The sequence below is a fragment of the Drosophila subpulchrella genome, chromosome 3R (assembly GCF_014743375.2).
Source record: "Drosophila subpulchrella strain 33 F10 #4 breed RU33 chromosome 3R, RU_Dsub_v1.1 Primary Assembly, whole genome shotgun sequence".
Taxonomy (NCBI): Eukaryota; Metazoa; Arthropoda; class Insecta; order Diptera; family Drosophilidae; genus Drosophila; species Drosophila subpulchrella.
This window is the reverse complement of record NC_050609.1, coordinates 4,985,799-5,004,544: the sequence shown is the minus strand read 5'-3', so window position 1 is coordinate 5,004,544 and position 18,746 is coordinate 4,985,799. Positions and strand designations below refer to the sequence as shown.

The 18,746-nt window shown below is 47.8% G+C and overlaps 6 protein-coding genes and 1 pseudogene across 10 annotated transcripts; 2 read left to right on the top strand and 5 right to left on the bottom strand.

Moving 5' to 3' along the window:
• Positions 1 to 30: 30 nt before the first annotated feature.
• LOC119552291 lies at positions 31 to 796 on the bottom strand (annotated as a pseudogene).
• A 153-nt stretch (positions 797 to 949) lies between these two features.
• On the bottom strand, positions 950 to 4,998 carry LOC119563204. Of its 5 annotated transcripts, XM_037876498.1 has the most exons (6): positions 4,798 to 4,998; positions 4,048 to 4,131; positions 3,549 to 3,922; positions 2,669 to 3,470; positions 1,968 to 2,610; positions 950 to 1,908 (listed from the first exon to the last, which is right to left on the bottom strand). In XM_037876498.1, the coding sequence occupies exons 2-4, from the start codon at positions 4,093 to 4,095 to the stop codon at positions 2,705 to 2,707; spliced, it is 1,188 nt and encodes a 395-aa protein (XP_037732426.1). In that variant the 5' UTR covers positions 4,096 to 4,131; positions 4,798 to 4,998; the 3' UTR covers positions 950 to 1,908; positions 1,968 to 2,610; positions 2,669 to 2,704. The 5 variants fall into 5 exon arrangements, with proteins under 5 accessions (XP_037732426.1, XP_037732427.1, XP_037732423.1 ...); XM_037876499.1 differs by lacking the exon at positions 4,048 to 4,131 and having other exon boundaries at positions 2,673 to 3,470; positions 4,714 to 4,998; XM_037876495.1 differs by lacking the exon at positions 4,048 to 4,131 and having other exon boundaries at positions 4,714 to 4,997.
• On the top strand, positions 4,998 to 7,200 carry LOC119563201 (actin-related protein 5). The gene is made up of 2 exons (XM_037876491.1): positions 4,998 to 5,649; positions 5,708 to 7,200. The coding sequence occupies exons 1-2, from the start codon at positions 5,146 to 5,148 to the stop codon at positions 7,160 to 7,162; spliced, it is 1,959 nt and encodes a 652-aa protein (XP_037732419.1). The 5' UTR covers positions 4,998 to 5,145; the 3' UTR covers positions 7,163 to 7,200.
• On the bottom strand, positions 7,139 to 8,173 carry LOC119563205 (proteasome assembly chaperone 2). Its single transcript, XM_037876500.1, has 2 exons — positions 8,036 to 8,173; positions 7,139 to 7,958 (listed from the first exon to the last, which is right to left on the bottom strand). Exon 2 carries the CDS (start codon positions 7,941 to 7,943, stop codon positions 7,200 to 7,202), a length of 744 nt encoding a protein of 247 aa, XP_037732428.1. The 5' UTR covers positions 7,944 to 7,958; positions 8,036 to 8,173; the 3' UTR covers positions 7,139 to 7,199.
• A 177-nt stretch (positions 8,174 to 8,350) lies between these two features.
• Positions 8,351 to 10,578, top strand: LOC119563202 (mediator of RNA polymerase II transcription subunit 17). The gene is made up of 3 exons (XM_037876493.1): positions 8,351 to 8,513; positions 8,577 to 10,335; positions 10,403 to 10,578. The coding sequence occupies exons 1-3, from the start codon at positions 8,425 to 8,427 to the stop codon at positions 10,484 to 10,486; spliced, it is 1,932 nt and encodes a 643-aa protein (XP_037732421.1). The 5' UTR covers positions 8,351 to 8,424; the 3' UTR covers positions 10,487 to 10,578.
• A 17-nt stretch (positions 10,579 to 10,595) lies between these two features.
• LOC119563206 lies at positions 10,596 to 11,726 on the bottom strand. The gene is made up of 2 exons (XM_037876502.1): positions 10,840 to 11,726; positions 10,596 to 10,783 (listed from the first exon to the last, which is right to left on the bottom strand). Exons 1-2 carry the CDS (start codon positions 11,122 to 11,124, stop codon positions 10,649 to 10,651), a joined length of 420 nt encoding a protein of 139 aa, XP_037732430.1. The 5' UTR covers positions 11,125 to 11,726; the 3' UTR covers positions 10,596 to 10,648.
• A 779-nt stretch (positions 11,727 to 12,505) lies between these two features.
• LOC119563203 (single-stranded DNA-binding protein 2) lies at positions 12,506 to 18,437 on the bottom strand. The gene is made up of 2 exons (XM_037876494.1): positions 17,556 to 18,437; positions 12,506 to 16,237 (listed from the first exon to the last, which is right to left on the bottom strand). Exon 2 carries the CDS (start codon positions 15,618 to 15,620, stop codon positions 14,277 to 14,279), a length of 1,344 nt encoding a protein of 447 aa, XP_037732422.1. The 5' UTR covers positions 15,621 to 16,237; positions 17,556 to 18,437; the 3' UTR covers positions 12,506 to 14,276.
• Between the last annotated feature and the right edge of the window lie 309 nt (positions 18,438 to 18,746).

Genomic DNA, 18,746 nt, shown 5'->3' with positions numbered 1-18,746 from the left:
GTGCGCCGTTACGAATTGCCGCTTTCATACCACTAAGGGCTTGCGTTTATGGTCACTCTGCACACCTGGGCGCGAAATTTGATCACCTACTACTTTCTCTGGTATTCGATTTGGTGAAGATCTAACAATCAAAGTTGAGTGCTTGCAATGGACCCCTATTTTGGCAAGATCTTTACCACGCGCCAGGGCCACCAGGAGCATGACAGCTAGTTCTTCCGGGAGCACAGGACCAGCAATTTTTTTTTAAACCACCGAAAAATTAATGTACACGTCTAAAACAAAAGCTCCGTGACATCGTTGCCGGAGAGCAGGTTCAAGGATTGGGGCACCGTGAGCTTAAAGCTGCCATCGCCGCCGTTGCGCAGCTGAAGGAAGTCCTCGCAGAGTTCGTTCCGTTCCCAATCTGAAAAGCATCTGTGGAGTTGTTGCCTTCCAGGAGGTAGCGGAATGACTTCATAACAGGAACCTTTTGCTCATCGAAGGCCTTGAATAGCTGCAGGGCATTGGCACCGCCGAAGATGGCATCGCCCTTGTGCTCCTTCCACTTGATCAGCTCGGTGTTTCCAAGTTGGGCGGCATGGGCTTCCTTGAAGTTGTTACGATAAGCCCATGGCGACTCATAGATCACCCGCTTTTCGAAGCCAAGGCTGCCGCTTAGGATGACCACACGACGAGCGCCCTTGATCCGCTCCACCAGTTCCTTCAAGAAAAGGCCGATGTGGAACTGGAACTGGAACTGGACCACCAGCAGCGAGTCCTCAGAGACCTCTTCCTTGGTCCATAGACCGGGATCAGGGCGCAATCAACAGTTGACAGGCCAACCGCAGATGCTCGGCCTTCAGAAACAAAATGATTCGGGCATACATATATATATATATATGTTTTGGCGTTTTCGAAAGGTGGCAACGCTGCCCGGGAGCTTAGGGGAAGGGGTTAAAGAATAAACTGATTTGATAGAAATTTTTTTTTAATTTTAAAAGGCTGCCGAATTGTTTTGTATAGATATTATAAATAGAATGTCTATGCCAGACTGCTGTTTGCGTACGTTTCAGAGAAGCCAAATTTTAAGCGTATTAAGCGGGAGGCAGTAAACGCCGCATTTCCAGCACGGCCATCTTGACGAAAGTCTAGCGAAATGCGCGCTTTGCAATGTCTCTGGACTACCTGAAGGAGAAAATGAGAAAAGGAGGAAAGGAAAGCGGCGGCGGCGGCGGCGACAATAACGCCACCCAGTTCCAGGAGAGCCTGTGGCCCTGAGATGCGGTGCGCAACAAGCTGAAAGATGCCCTCACAAAGATCTGTGCGCTGTCCGATGTGATATCCGTGGCCAAGGATAAGCGCTATTTGGTGCCGAGTCCCTTGCTGGAGGAAGCAGACGACACCAAGCCCATTGTGCAGGTCTACAGACGCAAGAAGGCCACATCGCAGGCGGCACAGGTGCTTCTCGGCTGAAAGCTTGAGGAATGACCACAATGAGCAGCGTTGCCGAGATGTCTTGTACTTCCACATAGAACTACGGCGTCTGCGACAGAACTGGCGTTTGAAAAAGGTGTCCAACGCTATTATAGGGGATCTCGGCTATCGCACCGCGGGCTCCAAGTTTGCGATGAGCGGCACCTTTGAGGTGACCAAAGCGGAGGAGGCCGGCGATGAGGACACCGCCAGCTCCTCCAACAACAGCAGCAGCAGCACTTCCGGAAACAATGGCATGCAACTAAAAGCTAGCTCCGCTCTGAGGGTGATTGTCCCAGCGGAAATGTCTTGTACTTCCACATAGAACTACGGCGACTGCGTCTGTTAGCCCATTCTCATCGTCGGTCATGCAACCATCGTTTGCATGCATGCAGGGTCAGTAGCACTTGTGCACCACTTCCAGTGGCGTATCCTTCAATGGAATATCCGAAGTTTCTGGGGGAGATGCAAGCTCAATTAGGTAAAATACATTGTTTTAAATCTTTAAAATTTACATAATCCATGTTCATGTTTTTGTATGTCTCTCCATACGAAACTCGGTGCATCTTGAGCTCAAGATACCTTTCGGCGGTCTGGAGAACGAGTGGCCTTCGCTTGACGGAGATGTGGATGACCTGGGCCTCTTCGGGTGCCTGCAGCACCTCTAGCATGATCCAGCGGCACATCGACGCTTACATCCATCCTCGATGGATGCATGTGCTTTATGCAGACGCATAGCGAGATGTACTGGCGTTTGAGCACGAACTTTGGTGCGCCGGAAAAGCGACGAGGATCTTCTGCTTGAACTCCACGCGATTCTCTGGCGGCACTTCGTGCCAGTGCATTATCAGTTTCGAGTGCAGTGTGATGGCACCGAAGAACTGCACCTCCTGGCTCTGCGTGGGTGGTCGATTGGGTGGTGCAGCTGGCAGGAGAGAGTGGAGGTAGATGCAATAGTATACATATCCGGGGCATTAGCTTCCAGGCCAGTGGAATGGACTAGGCATCGGGGAGTCATTCGCAAGCGATCGCCGGATTCTGCGAGTTTGATCGATAGGAGGCGACGGCCTCCAGGTGGCCGTGGCTGTTGCGTTTGCTGCCGAGGGGCAGGCTCCTGTTCGTTGTTAATCCTCGGGTGGTGGTGGTGGTGGGCGAAAGCTAAAGGATTGCGTTTATAGTCACTCTGCATACCAGGTCGCAAAATTTGATTACTTACTTACTAGATTCTGGTGTACCCGGTTTTGGTGAAGATCTAACATTCGAAGTTGACCTTCAAGTGCCAACAAAAGTATACAATTTTTTCACACTGTTCGGATATCAGATCCCTGCTATCCTCGTCGATGTAGAGCTCGATCATCTCGTTCGGACAGAGGTCCGTCACGAGATCGGGATCGCAGGGATCCACAGGGATGCGACTTATGACACTCCACTTATCAGTCACCAGTTCCAGATTCTGTTTCTCCATTAGTGCAAAAATACTGCACAATGGCTCGCCGGGTCGCACCAGAGGCAGCACGAATGAACATCTCAACAAATCGAAAAACTTTATAAAGGGCAGGCACGAATGGGGTGGGCACAATGTGTCCACCGCGCTGATCACCCAATTTGCGGTCTGATCGTCCACGCACACCATTAGCAGGTTCGAACCGAACTTGGCCATCGAAATGCAGTCACTAAACCTTAACTCCGTAATACTGCAAGATTCAAATAGATTAAATATGTGGGCCATCACCGCTTCCGAGTCCACATCTGCGCAGCAGTCCAGGTTACTGACCACCAACCCGAAGCGCCTGTTCTCCGGCATGGTTCTCGCATACGGGGGTCGATTATCAGGCTTGCCGCAGTTCTGCTGCTGGCAGCAGTCCTTCGTCCTGTCAATGCACTGCGGATTAGCCACGCTCGAGCTGCAAGAGGGCTGCTCCTCCTCCGTGCTCGAGGTCGACTCGCATTTGAGCCCATCTGCTTCTGCCAGGATCCCAAACCTGGGCCGATTGTTGTGCAATATCACCGATCTTGTGCTAGGGAACGAGTGGATATCAATTAGATAATATATTCAGGATTAGTATTATTGCAATCTCGTTATTTCTCTTGCTTACCTATCGCCAGCTGCAAGTTTATACGTAGGAGACCTATCCTTTAGCAAACCCGATACGGCGCTGCTACTACTGCAACACGAATCCAGAGTCAAGATGTACTGCGACTCTTGAGGATTCCCTTCTGTATGCAGCTGTTGGTGAAAATTCAGATTTGCCACGCAAGTGTTGCCTTGGAATACATGGAAAACCGCAACCGTTCCCGAATTTTTCATATTTTGAGCTCTCAGAACGTCCGAAATTACCTCCTTGTCTGAAATTCTCTCTTCAGATGTATAAATATTAATCTGAGATAGAGGAAGCGCTAGTACCGGCTCCAGCTTTTGCTTTAGCTCAAAAATTTTATCATCAGCATCGATTTCGAAAAATGTTGGATCCTGTAAAGGCGTAGCATGAAGGAGGAACAATTATTAAACCGAGAAAATGAGCAATCCGTTTAAAAATTAGCAATCCGTGTCACCCGTGTTCACGTTAAATTTACGATAATACTTCCCAGACTTACCATGTCTTGGCTATTTTCAAAGCTTGAATATACATGCACTAATAACATTTTGGATTGTTAGAATTACGTGAATCCGCGTAAAATTTCAGTTATGTAAGTTTAAAATGTAGCACCAAAAAATTTGTAATATTTTACAAAATCAGCATAAGAAAAATTAATGTGACCCGATAGGAAACTGGTAAGAAAATAAACCTTGTAGACATGGACACCCACAAGTTCGAATAGATGGAACGCCATGGCACTCTAGATTTGACCGATCAGTTTTTCCCGAATGCCGCCCGAAGATATTTCCTAAAGGCTTACCATGTCCTGGCCATTTTCAAAGCTTGAATATACATGCACTAATAACATTTTGGATTGTTAGAATTACGTGAATCCGCGTAAAATTTCAGTTATATAAGTTTAAAAAGTAGCACCAAAAAATTTGTAATATTTTACAAAACCAGCATTAGAAAAATGAATGTGACCCGATTGGAAACTGGTAAGAAAATAAACCTTATAGACATGGGCACCCACAAGTTCGAATAGATGGAACGCCATGGCACTCTAGATTTGACCGATCAAATTTTTTTTCCCACTACACGTTTTTCCCGAATGCCGCCCGAAGAGATTTCCGTGTCACCCGTGTTCAAGTGGAATATACGATACTATTTCCTAAAGACTTACCATGACCTGGCTATTTTCAAAGCTTGAATATACATGCACTAATAACATTTTGGATTGTTAGAATTACGTGAATCCGCGTAAAATTTCAGTTTTATGTAAGTTTAAAAAGTAGCACCAAAAAATTTGTAATATTTCACAGTTTTATGTAAGTTTGAAAAGTAGCACCAAAAAATTTGTAATATTTCACAGTTTTATGTAAGTTTGAAAAGTAGCACCAAAAAATTTGTAATATTTTACAAAATTATTATAAGAAGTTGATTCGAACTGTATGACAAGTGGTATGGAAGTGAACCTTATGGATATGGGCACCCCCAAGTACGAATGGAAAGTCATGGCACTCTACAACACTGGATTTGCCGCATTTTGTTTACGAATCGAGGAGAAGCGAAACTGAGTGTTTGTCGGATGAAAAATAATAATTAAGCTGCTGCGATGGTGGGCAAACGCATTCTGGTGATCGACAATGGATCCTACGAGTGCCGCGTTGGCTGGAGCGACTCCAAGGAGCCGGAGTTGCGTTTCCGTAACGTGCTGACCAAGCCGCGCAAGGATCGCAAGAAGGAGGCAAGTCAACAGGGCTCCGCCGAAGGTTCCTCCGCGGCGGCGGCTGTGGAGGCACCGGCCGAAATCCAGGTGGGCAACGACATCACCAACATTGAGGCAGTGCGTGCCCATTTGAAGAGCCCCTTCGAGCGGAACGTGATAACCAACTGGAATCATCAGGAGCAGATCTTGGACTACATATTCACCAAGATGGGATTCGAGGGGCAGGAGAGGATCGATCACCCGATCGTCCTCACCGAGGCGTTGGCCAATCCCAACTTTTGCCGCCAGCAAATGAGCGAGCTGCTCTTCGAGTGCTATGGGGTACCGGCGCTGTCCTACGGCATTGATGCTCTCTACAGCTGGGAGCACCATCAGCAAAAGCAGAAGAAGGTTGGTAATATGACCTCCTGATAGCTAACATCCTTATAACAAGAGTTTCCCCCCTTAGATAGCCGATGCCCTGATCATCTCCTTTGGCTACAGCACCACCCATGTGATTCCCGTGCTCGATGGCAAACTTCAGCTAAAACATGTGCGCCGCCTTAACGTAGGCGGCTACCACATCATCACCTATCTCTTTCGGCTCATGCAAATGAAGTATCCCGTACATCTGAATGCCATTACCATTAGTCGAATGGAGAAACTGGTCCACGAGCACTGCCACATCGCCGTGGATTACAAGGAGGAGCTGGTTAAGTGGGCCCAGATGGACTACTACGACGAGCACATCATGAAAATTCAATTGCCCTACAATGCGGTGACTGCAACCAACGCCCTGCTCACCGCCGAGCAGAAGCAGGAGAAGCGACGCGAGCTGGCCCACCGCCTGTTGGAGATCAAGAATCGTCGCGAGCGGGAGAAGCTGCGTGAGGATGAACAGCAGTTGTTTGTCTACAACAAGCTGAGGCAATTGTACGAGCAGAAGAAGCTGGACAAGTTTGAGCGGGCTCTGCAGCAGCAGCAGATAGGTACATTGGAGGACTTGGATTCCCTTATCGCCACCATAAACTTGCGCATTAAGCGTGCCCATGACAGAGCACAGAGTGCTCCGCGTCCCAGCAAGCAGCAGGAGAAGCTGGACAAGATGCCGAAGCCGCCAGAGGGCGTATCCCAGGCGGACTGGTTGGCCGAGCTGCATGGCAAAAGGGAGCAACTGCTTGGGCGCAAGCAAGCCCGCCAGCAGCAGCGTTCCGAGCAGGCCAAGAGGCATACCCACGCCGCTCAGGAAAGAATGCGAATCATCTCGTCACTGGCCAAGAGCGAGAAGCGTCGCAAGGCCAATGGTGAGGAGGAGGACGACGGCTTTGGGATGAACGACAATGACTGGGACGTGTACAAGCGAATCAATCGCTACAACGATGACAGCGACTCGGACGCGGATAACGAGCAGTTGCTAGAGTTCGAGAAGATCCTGAATCACTATGATGCCAACTTTGACGATGGCAACTCCAACGCCCAGGCTCAAAGTGCCGCCGAGAACTACCAGCTGCACTTTGGAGTGGAGGACATCCGCGTGCCGGAGATCCTTTTCCAGCCCAGTATGATTGGCTGCTCGGAGGCAGGTCTGGCGGAACTGATAGCGTTCGTGCTGAAGCTCTTTCCCGCAGGGGAGCAGCAGCGTCTGGTGGAGCACGTCTATCTGACCGGTGGATGTGCTCAATTCAGGGGCCTTAAGGAACGACTGACCAAGGAACTGCTGGAAATGCGACCGTTCCAATCCACGTTCGCCATCTACGAATCCGACGAAGCCACTCTGAGCGCCTGGCTGGGGGCATGTGTGCTTGCGAGGGAGCCCAGTTTTGGCAAGACGTTGTTCACGCGCCAGGACCTCCAGGAGCATGGCAGCGAGTTCTTCCGGGAGCACAGGGCCAGCAATCTCTTTTATCCTACACCAAAAGATTAACATTTATTTGAAACCACCGAAAAATAAATATACACGTCTAAAACAAAAGTTCCGTGACATCGTTGCCGAAGAGCAGATTCCAGGACTTGGGCACCGTGAGCTTAAAGCTGCCATCGCCGCCGTTGCGCAGCTGAAGGAAGTCCTCGCAGAGTTCGTTCAGTTCCCGAACGATCAGAGAAGCATCCGTGGAGTTGTCACCTTCCAGGAGGTAGCGGAACAACAGCATGACGGGAACCTTTTGCTCATCAAAGGCCTTGAATAGCTGCAGGGCATTGCCACCGCCGTAGATGGCCTCGCCCTTGTGCTCCTTCCACTTGATCAGCTCGCTGTTTCCAAGTTGGGCGGCATGGGCTTCCTTAAAGTTGTCGCTGGCACGGTAAGCCCATGGCGACTCCTCGATCACACGCTTTTCGAAGCCAAAGCTGCCGCTTAGGATGACCACACGACGAGCGCCCTTGAGCAGCTCCACCAGCTCCTTCTGAAAGTGGCCGGTGTGGCGGGCAACCCATGGCGCCCGGAATTGGACCACCAGCAGCTTGTCATCGGAGCCCTCGTAGAGTTCGCAGGAGGAGACCTTTTCCTTGGGCTCGTGCTGGTAGGCGGAGGGTCCGTAGACCGGGATCAGGGCAGGATGTGTGAGGGATCCGATGCGCCGGAGTTCCTTGGACGCAATCAACAGGTCACAGGCCAGCTGCGCCGCATTGCCCACGCAGATGCTGGGTATAATCACCGTGTGCTCGGCCAAGTCCAGTTTGGGACGCTTGTCTTTCAGGAACAACATGATTCGGGCAAATCTCTTGGAATCCGGAATGTGTTGGGAAGTTAAATCAAGTCAAAAATATGAAAGTAATGTTTAGGCGTTGCTGTACTTACCGATTTTCAAAAGGTGGCAACGCTGGCCAATGGCTTATCGGAACGGAGTAAAGAATGAACTGATATGTCCGAAATTTTATTCTTATTTTAAAAGGTTTCCGACTTTTTCAAGTATATATATTATCAATAGAATGTTTCAGCCAGACTGCTTTCTGTGAGTCCTTCAGAGTGGCAAAATATTTCTTAATATTCTTAATCATTTAATTCAAATTTGGTTTTCGTCACTTTTTTGAAGGTTGCATGATTAAATGATGACTTCGTCACTATCTTGGAAACATGTATCGGCTTTCACCACTCTTTTTTATCGATAGCCGGGCGCAGACGCTTTCCAACACTGCATATTTGCGTTTTTTTTTTGCTTGCCCAATGTTTTGTTTCCCGGCACAAAAATGTCCAATTCCGTGAATATATCGGTGGAAACGACCTGCGAAAACCAAATCCGTGAGATTGGCTACGATGGAACCGAGTTGTATCAGCCGTAAGTATTTCCGGAGGGCAGTAATCGCCCTTCTCAACAAGTTGTTGGTTTCTGCATTTCCAGGCCACCCACCTTGTCCGAAAGTCTGGCGAAATGCGCGGCTCGAATTGACTTCAGCAAGACGTCGCTGGACGACCTGAAGAAGGAGGAGAAGACGGCGGCGGCGGCCTCCGAGGAGGACAAGGATGCCACCCAGTTCCAGGAGAGCCTGTGGCCTTGGGACGCGGTGCGCAACAAGCTGAAGGATGCCCTCACCGAGATCTGTGTGCTGTCCGATGTGATTTCTGTGGCCAAGGATAAGCGCTACCTGGTGCTGGATCCCTTGCTGGAGGAAGCTGACGACACCAAGCCCATTGTGCAGGTCTACAGCCGCAAGAAGGCCATTTCGCAGGCGGCACAGGTGCTTCTCGGCGGAGCTGAACGCTTGAGGAATGCCCACAGTGAGCAGCGTAGCCGAAATGTCTCGGATTTCCACATAGAACTATTGCGTCTGCGACAGAACTGGCGTTTGAAAAAGGTGTCCAACGCTATTATAGGGGATCTCAGCTATCGCACCGCGGGCTCCAAGTTTGGGATGAGCGGCACCTTTGAGGTGACCAAAGCTGAAGAGGCCGGCGATGAGGACACCGCCAGCTCCTCCAACAACAGCAGCAGCACCACTTCCGGAAACAATGGCATGCAACTAAAAGCTAGCTCCGCTCTGAGGGTGATTGTCCCAGCGGAGCTACAGGGTGTGGCCTACATCAAGGTGATCACGCAGAAGGATCAGGAAGATCTTTGCACCGCCCAGGTGAATCTGATGGGACACGGACCCAACATAACCGCACAGGTGGGCGTGTGGCAAAAGACCTTGGAGTTTGCCCAAAATGTTCTTTTCTGCAAGGAGCTGTTTGCACAGTTGGCACGCGAAGCCATTCAGCTGCAGGCACCCATTCCACATGTGGTCATCGGCAACCAGATTCGAGCCACCCTGTTGCCCAATATCCAGCTGATCATCTCATTGTGCCACTCGACCACCTTCGATTCCAGCCAGCCGGCGCCAATTAACGATCACGACCATGTGTTGGAACACTCGCTGCATCAGCTGCTGCGCGAGGTGCACTACAAGAACTCCCATCACCCGTTCCCTCATCCGGCCAGTGCTCCATTGGGACCAACGAAAAAACGCATGCTGGCCGGGCCCATGGCTGCGGATCGGGAGACGCTCTTGGATATGACCAAGTCCCAGACCATTCTTGAGCAGATCATCGCCCAGGCGCAGCACATATTTATGCGCAAGCGGACGCAGTATGTGCTCGACACGCTGGCTAGGGACGTCAAGGACCCACAGATTGTGTCGCACTGGAACGCTATGAACAGCCCAACCATGTCATGTGTAAAGATCAACATTGTGACGCACGGGTACGACGCCATTGGACGCACCTCGCTGGTGATCCATGTCAAGGAGCGCTCTCTAAAGTGCATTTGTCGAGATGGTCGCGTTATGCGGCTCTCCTACGAGCCGCAGGAGTTGCGCGACCTCATTCTCTGCCAGATCAACTCACACCAGATCTCCTGCCTGATCAGCTTGGCCCGATGCATGGCCTGGACGGTGCTCTCGAATAGCAATCACTTGGGCATCGGAAAGGTGGAGCCGCTGGGCAATGCCAGCTCTTGTCTGCTGGCCTCACCCAATAGCGATCGCATGATTGCCGTTCAGATCCGCTGCGATCCACAGATAGATGTTAAGGTCTATATAGCGAGAAGTCCACGTCAGGACTTCTTTCCCAGTCCCCTGGTACCTGAGAAATTGTGGGAGAATCTGGGCGGCAATTTTAAAGAGGTTGGTCTGTTTTAAAAAAAAATACCAATTACGTTCCTAACATATTTGATTTTCACTTTCTTTCCAGGTGCGGTTCGACAAAATCGAGGGCAAGAGCTTCCTCAATAAAATGGAATTTCTGATGGCTTCACTGACCAGCAACTCAGCTTAAAAAGCTCTACACGCATCCACTAGTGAATAAATCGATTTATAACTCTGTCTTAAGGATTATTTAAAGTAAAAATAGTTGTAATTAGTTTTACACACAGATTGTTTGTCCATCGATCTACAGCTATTGAATTGTTAAGGATTAGTATCTTGAGGTGCTTTCAGTTCAGTGCATCAGGCTGTAGCTGACGTTGTTTTTCCACAAGCGTGGCTGATAGTTGAGGGATTCCGGCGATTTATTGCGCTGCTGCATGATGGTGAAGGTGTCCTCCAAACTGACAACATTGGCGCGATTGGTGCTCTGTGAGAAGACGAGATCAGTGATCTGTGGACAACGGCCTGCCATTCCGGACTCACCCAGCGTTCCAGATCGCAGAAGCTAATGTTGTAGTTCTGTCCGCGTGGCTGAAGGGTCAGCACCTCCATCTGCTCCCCCAGTGGTTGAGCCAGGCGCAGATAGAGTCCTCGATTTGTGGAGAAGAGGACGGGCACCCGCTTGGCTGGCGCCGATCCTGCACCCGTTCCGGCCCCGGGAATCTGCCTGTAGGTGGGCAAATGGTTCAGTGTGGATACCGACTCCTCCGGCAATTGGGCATCGCTGCCGGCACCGACCCCGACTCCCACAGTCCGCATCAGACCCATGCATGTGTAAAAGCAGGACGCCACCTTGCCGCATTTATGGAATAAGTGGCCCTACTCGATTGCCTGATCCCTAAAGCGGACCACGTATGAAGTTCGACGTTGAATATGCATTGCTAGCACCACACACTCCTTAACCTATCGATTTTGTGCAGCGACGAGCGCAACGTCAACACGGTCCGAGTGTCCAGCGAGTGTGTATCTTAGCCCCTCAATTTGTATGGGCCACAATCGAGCGGCCGGTTGCCCCGACGACCAGTTCCACTCCCGCTCCCTGTCCCAATGGCCGGCCAGTGGTGTCCATTCATTAGCCATGTGCGTGTGCCGGACCAATTGTCTCGGCCAGAACGAGATAGCCGGCCACACGCGTTTTCTGCAAAATTGTTCAATTAATGCTAGCGGGAAACAAAATCTTTTTGATGCATGTATGCAACCAGGAGATCGAGTCCAACTGATGGTGCTGCGATTGCAATTACCAAGACTGCTATCTCACAGGTTTTATGGATACCCCTTAAAAATGTATCGGATCCTTAAGCAATCTTCAATTAAATATAATTATCCTTATATAGGTATTTAATCCTTTCAATGTAATTCAAAGATAGTTCTTCTTTCTTTTACTTTTTACAAATATTGTTTTAAAACTTTATTTCATTTTATATTATATTGTTGTTGTTTTTGTTTGTGTTGTGTACTTGTAAATTGTATAATTAACACTAAAATACTTATTTAAACATATTTCCATATTCAATCGGTTTTTTTCCCTTCATTATTTTTTCGATTTTCTGTGTTACTTTTTGCAATTTTTTTGTTTTTGTTATTTGTGGTTTGGGCGACTTATACTTTTGTTTACTTAATTCCGCTCCATTATACATTAGATTTTGTTTTGTGGTTTATATAGATCCAGCAATTGAAACGCTCAAACCTTAAGCGTTAGTAAATAAATTTAACTTAGTCACTATTTAAGTTGTTTCGCTTGTCGCATCATTGATGCGGCGTTCCATACTATCCATTCTATAATTTAGATATAATTCATGCAGCTCATACTATAAATTTCTCCACTCCGCGCTCGTACATATTTTAAATTCCGACACATTAAACATATACAATATTTAAAATAGATTTCTTCCATTTTTTCTTCTTGTTTAATTATTTTATCAATTGATTTGTGTGGTGTGTGGGGGTGTTAATGTGTGTGTGTGTTTTTTTGTTATAAAGAATTTTATTCGCTTCTTTATAGGTATTTCTTTTGATTTGTTTATGTTGCTGGGCTTACAAATTAGCTTCGAATCTAATGCTACTATACGGGTTGGTTGGTTTCTCCTATGAATGCAAAAAGTGCTGTATCGCTAGAAGGATGCAAGCACAGACATATACAATGTGTATATAGCTTTATTTATATATTTTATGCACTTTAAGACTTTTGTTTGTACAGCATTCGTGTTAAGTGTGTGATATTTTGAAGTAAACTTTGCATTAGGTTATGTTTCTACAATTGTTGCTGCTTCTGCTGCTGCCTTTACGAAATATATAATATATACTTTATATGCATATTAAACAGCTAAATCTTATAGTTATGCGCGTAGCTATCTGCAATAAATTAGTGCATACAATAGGCTACATCTGTATCTGTTTCTGTCTATATATAATGTTTACATATAGCTTTCTATATAATTTTCTTTCGCTGCCCTAATGCACACACAATGCCGTGAGGAAATCGAAACGAGTGCAAACTGTTGCCGCTCTCCAAAGTGAGGGAAATCGTACAGATCGTGTCATATCTCATACAAATGGTATTGCTCGCCGTTGGAAGGAACTTAAATAACGATTTTCATTTTAGTTTGTTTGGTTAAAATATAAATACATACATACACATACGACAAATGAGAAAAAAGACTAAACAATACAACAAACAAACAAACAAGCACAGACGGGCACACAGAATAGAAGCGTTAAGAGACGACCACAAAGTGCCAAGTTTACAATTTGTACAATGAGAATTAAAAAGAATAAAATTTGGGCCAAGCGAAACAAGCGATCTAGACATTGCCCATTCTGCAAAATGGAGCAGTTCAAGAAAAGTCCATATGTGTATGAGTGCGGACTACAGACTATCCATATACAAGTCCAATAATGCTAACTATATACTCAACTAGGTATTATGCATATCATTATAAATATTCCATTCATATGCTTGCTGCTTGCTTAACAAACAATTGATCTGCGATTATGATTTCGATTTTCTACATAAGCAAGTGAATGGGTATAAATAGGGGATAGGATAGGCGAATGGATCTGGAGAGTTTGGTGAGGTAAGGTGAGTGTTTGCAACAACTAAACTAAACACAAGGCTCACTTAACTTGTTGCATACATGTTTAACATTACTTTAGTATACAGTCGAGTATCTGTAAATCAAACCAAAAAGAGAACTTACAAGTTGCTTTACAGATTTTGCTTGTATTTCTAGTTCAAGTACGAATGACAGAAGTTCGACTGTGCTTGCTTGTTCATTACAATTACTATTTTTGCTTGCTTGGATTTGTTTTCTTTACTCTTCGGTAGTATCTCGAGTTCTGGTGTAAAACACTTCCATTCTGTCCTCCACTGCCCTGTCCGCTACCTTTTAGAGCCTTTTTGTAAGTGGAATTTTCGACGGAAAACTAAAATTAAGCATAGAATACAACAACGAAACGAACTTATCTAGAATCAACAGCGAGAAATCCAGGTCAAAGGACAGTGGCAGTGGCAACAGAACGCTTCTACGTCCGCATGATCCTTTCACAGTTTTACATTTGCTGCTTTAGTCTATTATATTTAAGGGTTCTTCTTTTTTTGTTTCGCTTTTCTCTATTTCTCATACATGCGTTAAATGTTAATTACTTTATGCTTATGTATCAAGGATTTCTACTACCGCGTTCTTATTTGCTGTGTGGTGTTGTGTTGTGTGTGGGTCTCGCCTTCAGAAATTGTTGTTGCCATTGCTGAGCAGATTGGAGGCGGCGGCCCCAAGAGCAGCAGCCGCAATGGAAGCGGCCGAGGAGCTGCCCGCCGATCCGTTGGACGCCGCAGCCGCCACCACAGCTGCCACAGCGGCTGCCACCGTGTTGAGATGCTGCTGATGCTGCTGCTGTTGCTGCTGCTGTTGTTGGTGATGTTGTTATGGCATGAAGTAGTCCGGATGATCTGTGTCTTTCTCGAACCGCTTGGCCTCCTCGTGCATGCTCTCCTTGATCTTAAGAATGGCCGCCGATTCCGTTTGATCGTTCTCACCGGGTCCGCCGAATCCGCCTAGATTGTAGTCGCCCATGCCGCTGCCGGAGTCCTCGCGCGGCGTACCAGGTCCTCCGTTGGCCGGCGAGTTCTTCATGCCGTCCAGGCCGGAGCCGTCGGGTCCGCCGCCACCATTAAGTACGGGGCCCATTGAATTTGGACCGCCGCCCATCGGACCCATGCCGCCGGGCCCGCCTCCTCCACCGCCGCCATCCGGCCCGCCTCCCATCGGGAATTCGGGCTTCATCAGGGCGTACATGCTGTCGCCGGGTCCGCCGACTGGTCCGCCTTGCGTGTTATCCTGCGGCGACGGCATGATAGGCGTTCCCGGTCCCGGCGGCCCATTCGAGCCCGGCCCGGGTCCATAGTTTCCTGGCGATGATGACGAATACGCATTCAGTGGCGCCGAAGCATTCGGCTGCCATTGCGGTGGTCTGCCGCCCGCACCGCCCATGCCCATGGGTGGCATTCCGCCAGGTCCGGGTGCCGGGCCACGCATTCCGCCCGGTCCGCCGTAGCCCATCGGGCCCATGCCGCCGGGTCCACGAGGCGGATTCATGCGCGGATTCATCGGCCCCATCCCGCCACCTGGCCGTGTGGGATCCATGCTATTGGGCATCATGGGCTGACCGGGCGGTCCATTGAACTCATTGCCCATGCCCTGCATACGCACGCCGGGCCGCGGTCCGCCCGGATAACGAGGTCCGCCCATAAATGGCGGCTGGCCGGGCATCATCTGCGACGGCGGCGGCTGTGGACTGGAGGCGTGCGTCGGTGGCGACGGTCGCATCGTCGAGTTTGGGAAGAAATTCGGTCCCATCGGTCCGCCGGGACCCATTGGGCCGCCATCACCGCCGGGCGGCATCTGTCCCAGTGGGCTGGGCGCCGGTCCGCCGGCATTGTGCGGGCCACCTGGTCCAATTCCGTTTACCCCATAGCCGGAGCTTACGAAGCCGTAGTCGTGGAAGGCCTTCGCCTCCGAGCTGTGATCGCACTGATCCCGGCGCTCGGGCGCTGCACAGTAGAGGTCCCAGAAGACGCACCACCAGGTGTGCAGGAATCCCGGCGGCTCGCCCAGCGTTATGTTCTTCTCCCATCGGATCTCCGAGAGGAATGTCTGTGCCGCCTTCTGGGCGCCAACGTGCAGCAGATATTCGTACACGTACAGGGCCAACTTTTCCCGGGCCTGGGCGTCCGAAGGAACCGCCGATGTCTTTGATTTGCCGTACATTTTGTGTGATGTTGCTGTTGTTGCTGGATGTTGAATGTTGCTTGTTGGCTGCGTTCCTAGTTGTTTTTTTTGTTATTGTTGCGCTGGTGCTGTTGGTTGTTGGTTAGGTGGTTTTTTGTTTTCGGAGCATGGGTTTTCTCGCCTCTCTTTTTCGTCGCTAGTTCGCTTTTTGTCTACCAACGACTTCCAGCGTATTTAAATTTTTTATACTTTTTTTATGTACTTTTCGAGGCTCTTGCTGTTTCTTCCTCCTCTTCGGTTGTTTCAGCTTCTTCGTCGTCGTCTTCTTCTTCTTCCTCAGCGGCTGCTGTTACTGCTGTGCTGTTGTTGTTTTTTAATTGGCCGCGCTTTGGGCTCACGCAGCCGTTCTCCGCCGCTCTATTACTTCCACCATTTTTAATAAAAATGTATATTTTGACTTTGCCTTTTGGCTGGTTAAATTGGATGTGGATTGGAACGCACTGTGTGCCTTTACTTTTGGTTTTTTTTTTACTTAATAAACTTTTTAGCGCGCTCTCCGCCGTTTGTGTGTGTGTCGCCACTTCTTCGTTTTACCGTTTATTTTTTTTTTCAGGTATTTTTTTGCCTGATTGTTGCTGCTTCTTCTTGCACAACCACTAAAAACAGAAAAAAAGAGCAGAGAGAAAAAGAGAGCATGAGTGAGAGAGCCTGGGTTGGTGTGTATGTGTGTTGCAAATTTCCGTGTGCCTGTGTGAAGTGCGGCTGTGTGTGAGCGTACTTGCGTGAATGCGAGAGAGGAGAGGGAGCGCGCGCATTGTCGACAAAACGGCACAAGTGCCACACTGACCGTCAAAACTTTTGACCCCCTATTAATATTAATTTTAATTTGTTTTATAAAAAAAATTCACTTTAAATCCGTTTTTATCTTGCCAATTTATATTTTAGTTTTTTCTTTTGTATGTCAAATTAAGCTTTTTTTTTTAATCTTATTGTACTTTTCAGGAAACTCATTATTATTTTTTAGAGGCGACTTTAGAATTAGTTTTAAATTTACGTCATACATTACGAGAAATCAGCTTTTCTGGTAGCTAGTTTGCAAAGGAGGGCATGAAAAACCCATTTAAAGGAAAACTTTTCGAATCGACTTTGTTGCGTCGCCCGTTCCGCACAGGTGAGTGAGTGATGCTCTTGGCCTCTCGGCTTAGTACATATGTATAGTACACAGGTAGGTAGCAAAAGGCCAACGGGCAACATAGACCCTCTGTCCGTCAGTCGAACGGACAATCAAATCACAATTCGTCTCTGGAGTCAGCGAAAGGCGGCCCCAAATATTGGTGGCACTGTGTTGTGGAGAGTGGGCGGTGGGTGGTTGAGTGACAGCCCGAGAGACAGGGCGCGTGGCGATAAGGCCAATTGGTTCTACGGACAGGTGCATCAGTTACTAGGCACTATCGACTATATATCCCATGGCTGGGAAAACTGTACGACCGATTTGAATACGGCCTCTGGCGAACTCGACGAACTGGCAAATGTACACAGAGAGCGAAACTATGAGCTGTCAGCTGTTATCTTTTTAAACAGAAGGTGTTATCGGAATCTATTATGAAACCAGGTTGGAAACTATTCAAACTCCGAACCAATGATCACAAAAAAAAAAGGGTTAAGAGTACCTAAACTTGCAGTGACTATGAAATACCGGTCCATCTCTCTTGCTCTCTCTTTTCTGCCGCTGCCCAGCCTCTGCTGGCGTCGCTGTCGGCACACACAGCAATGCAACAACAACAAAATAAGTAAAATCTACATTATTTCTTCATTGTTGTTGTCTAGTTGGAGACGTCATCAAATTGGGTACGCGGGTTTTCTCTCGCACGTTCTACTTTTTGCCACACACTCTCGCACATACGCACTCACACTTGAAAGCACAGCTTCACAGATGGCCGTTTGTTGTTATTGTTGCTGCTGTTGCATACGCACCTTTTGCCGTTTACTGTTAGTTTTTCTGATTTTTTGTCGATCGCCCTCCTAATACTTTGAAATACTATTATTTTGGCGTGTGTCGTGTGCTGCTGATTGCAATTTTATCACAAAATCAACAAGAAACACAAACACACGTCGAGAGGCTGCTGCTGCTGCGCTCGCGAAAGAGAGAAGAGAGTGAGAGAGGAGATAGCGGGAGCGAGTTCGGTGCGAGAGAGGAAGGAGCGATAGCGAGAACACGGAATTTTATTACAATCTTCATTGATTTTTCGTATTCGTATTTGTATTAGCGGCTCCCCGGCTCCTCACATGTTTTGCGCGCATACATATAATTATTTATTATTAAACCGCGCGCTATTTTACTTCGTTTTTTTTTTATTTGCCTTTTGCACCAATTCTCCTTGCTTCGATTTGAATTGTATGTGCGAGTGTATGTTTATTTGTACGCTTGTGTATGTGTATGTATATGTTCGTGTGTTTTTAATTTCTTTTCTAAACACACTTTTTCGCCTGCCGCCGCTGTGTTGTTGGTGTAATTTTTGCAAGTTCTCTCTTCACACGCCTTTCATTCGCCGTGCGCTTTGTCCGTGTATTCGACGATTGCTTTTACTGCCTGTTCGGCTGCTGCTGCTGCTTCTTCTTCCACTAAAAATCGGCTCTTTTTCGCCTGTACGAAATTTTCACAGCGAGCTATTGCGTTGAAATGCATTTTAAACGGATGTCATTTCGAAAGCAAACACAACGTTCACATTTTCACTTTGATTTCCATAGATTATTAGATTGGTCAATTCGTTTAAACACGGCAAAATCGTATAAATATTTTTACTGCTACAAGTTGCGTCTTCGTCTTTAGATTTCATCGGTTTCGATTGTTTTCATCGATGTTTGTCACTCCAACATCGATGTTGTCCATCTCTTTCCCGGCGGCTGCTCTCTCGCTCACGCTCTCACGTTCAAGCACAAAAATACTGAAAAAACGATTTCGTGGGATTTGGTATTCGTCTTCGTCTCTTTCGAGTATGACCGTTCGCCGGCAGTTTAAATATGCCGCTGGGCTGCGGAAAAGGTACTAAAATTCACTAAAAGCACGCCATTTGTAGGGCTTTTAGTTATTGTTTTCTCAATTTTGGGCTTGTATTAAGTAAATTAAAGGAGAAATGGTACTGCTTAAGTAGTAAAATAAGGAAT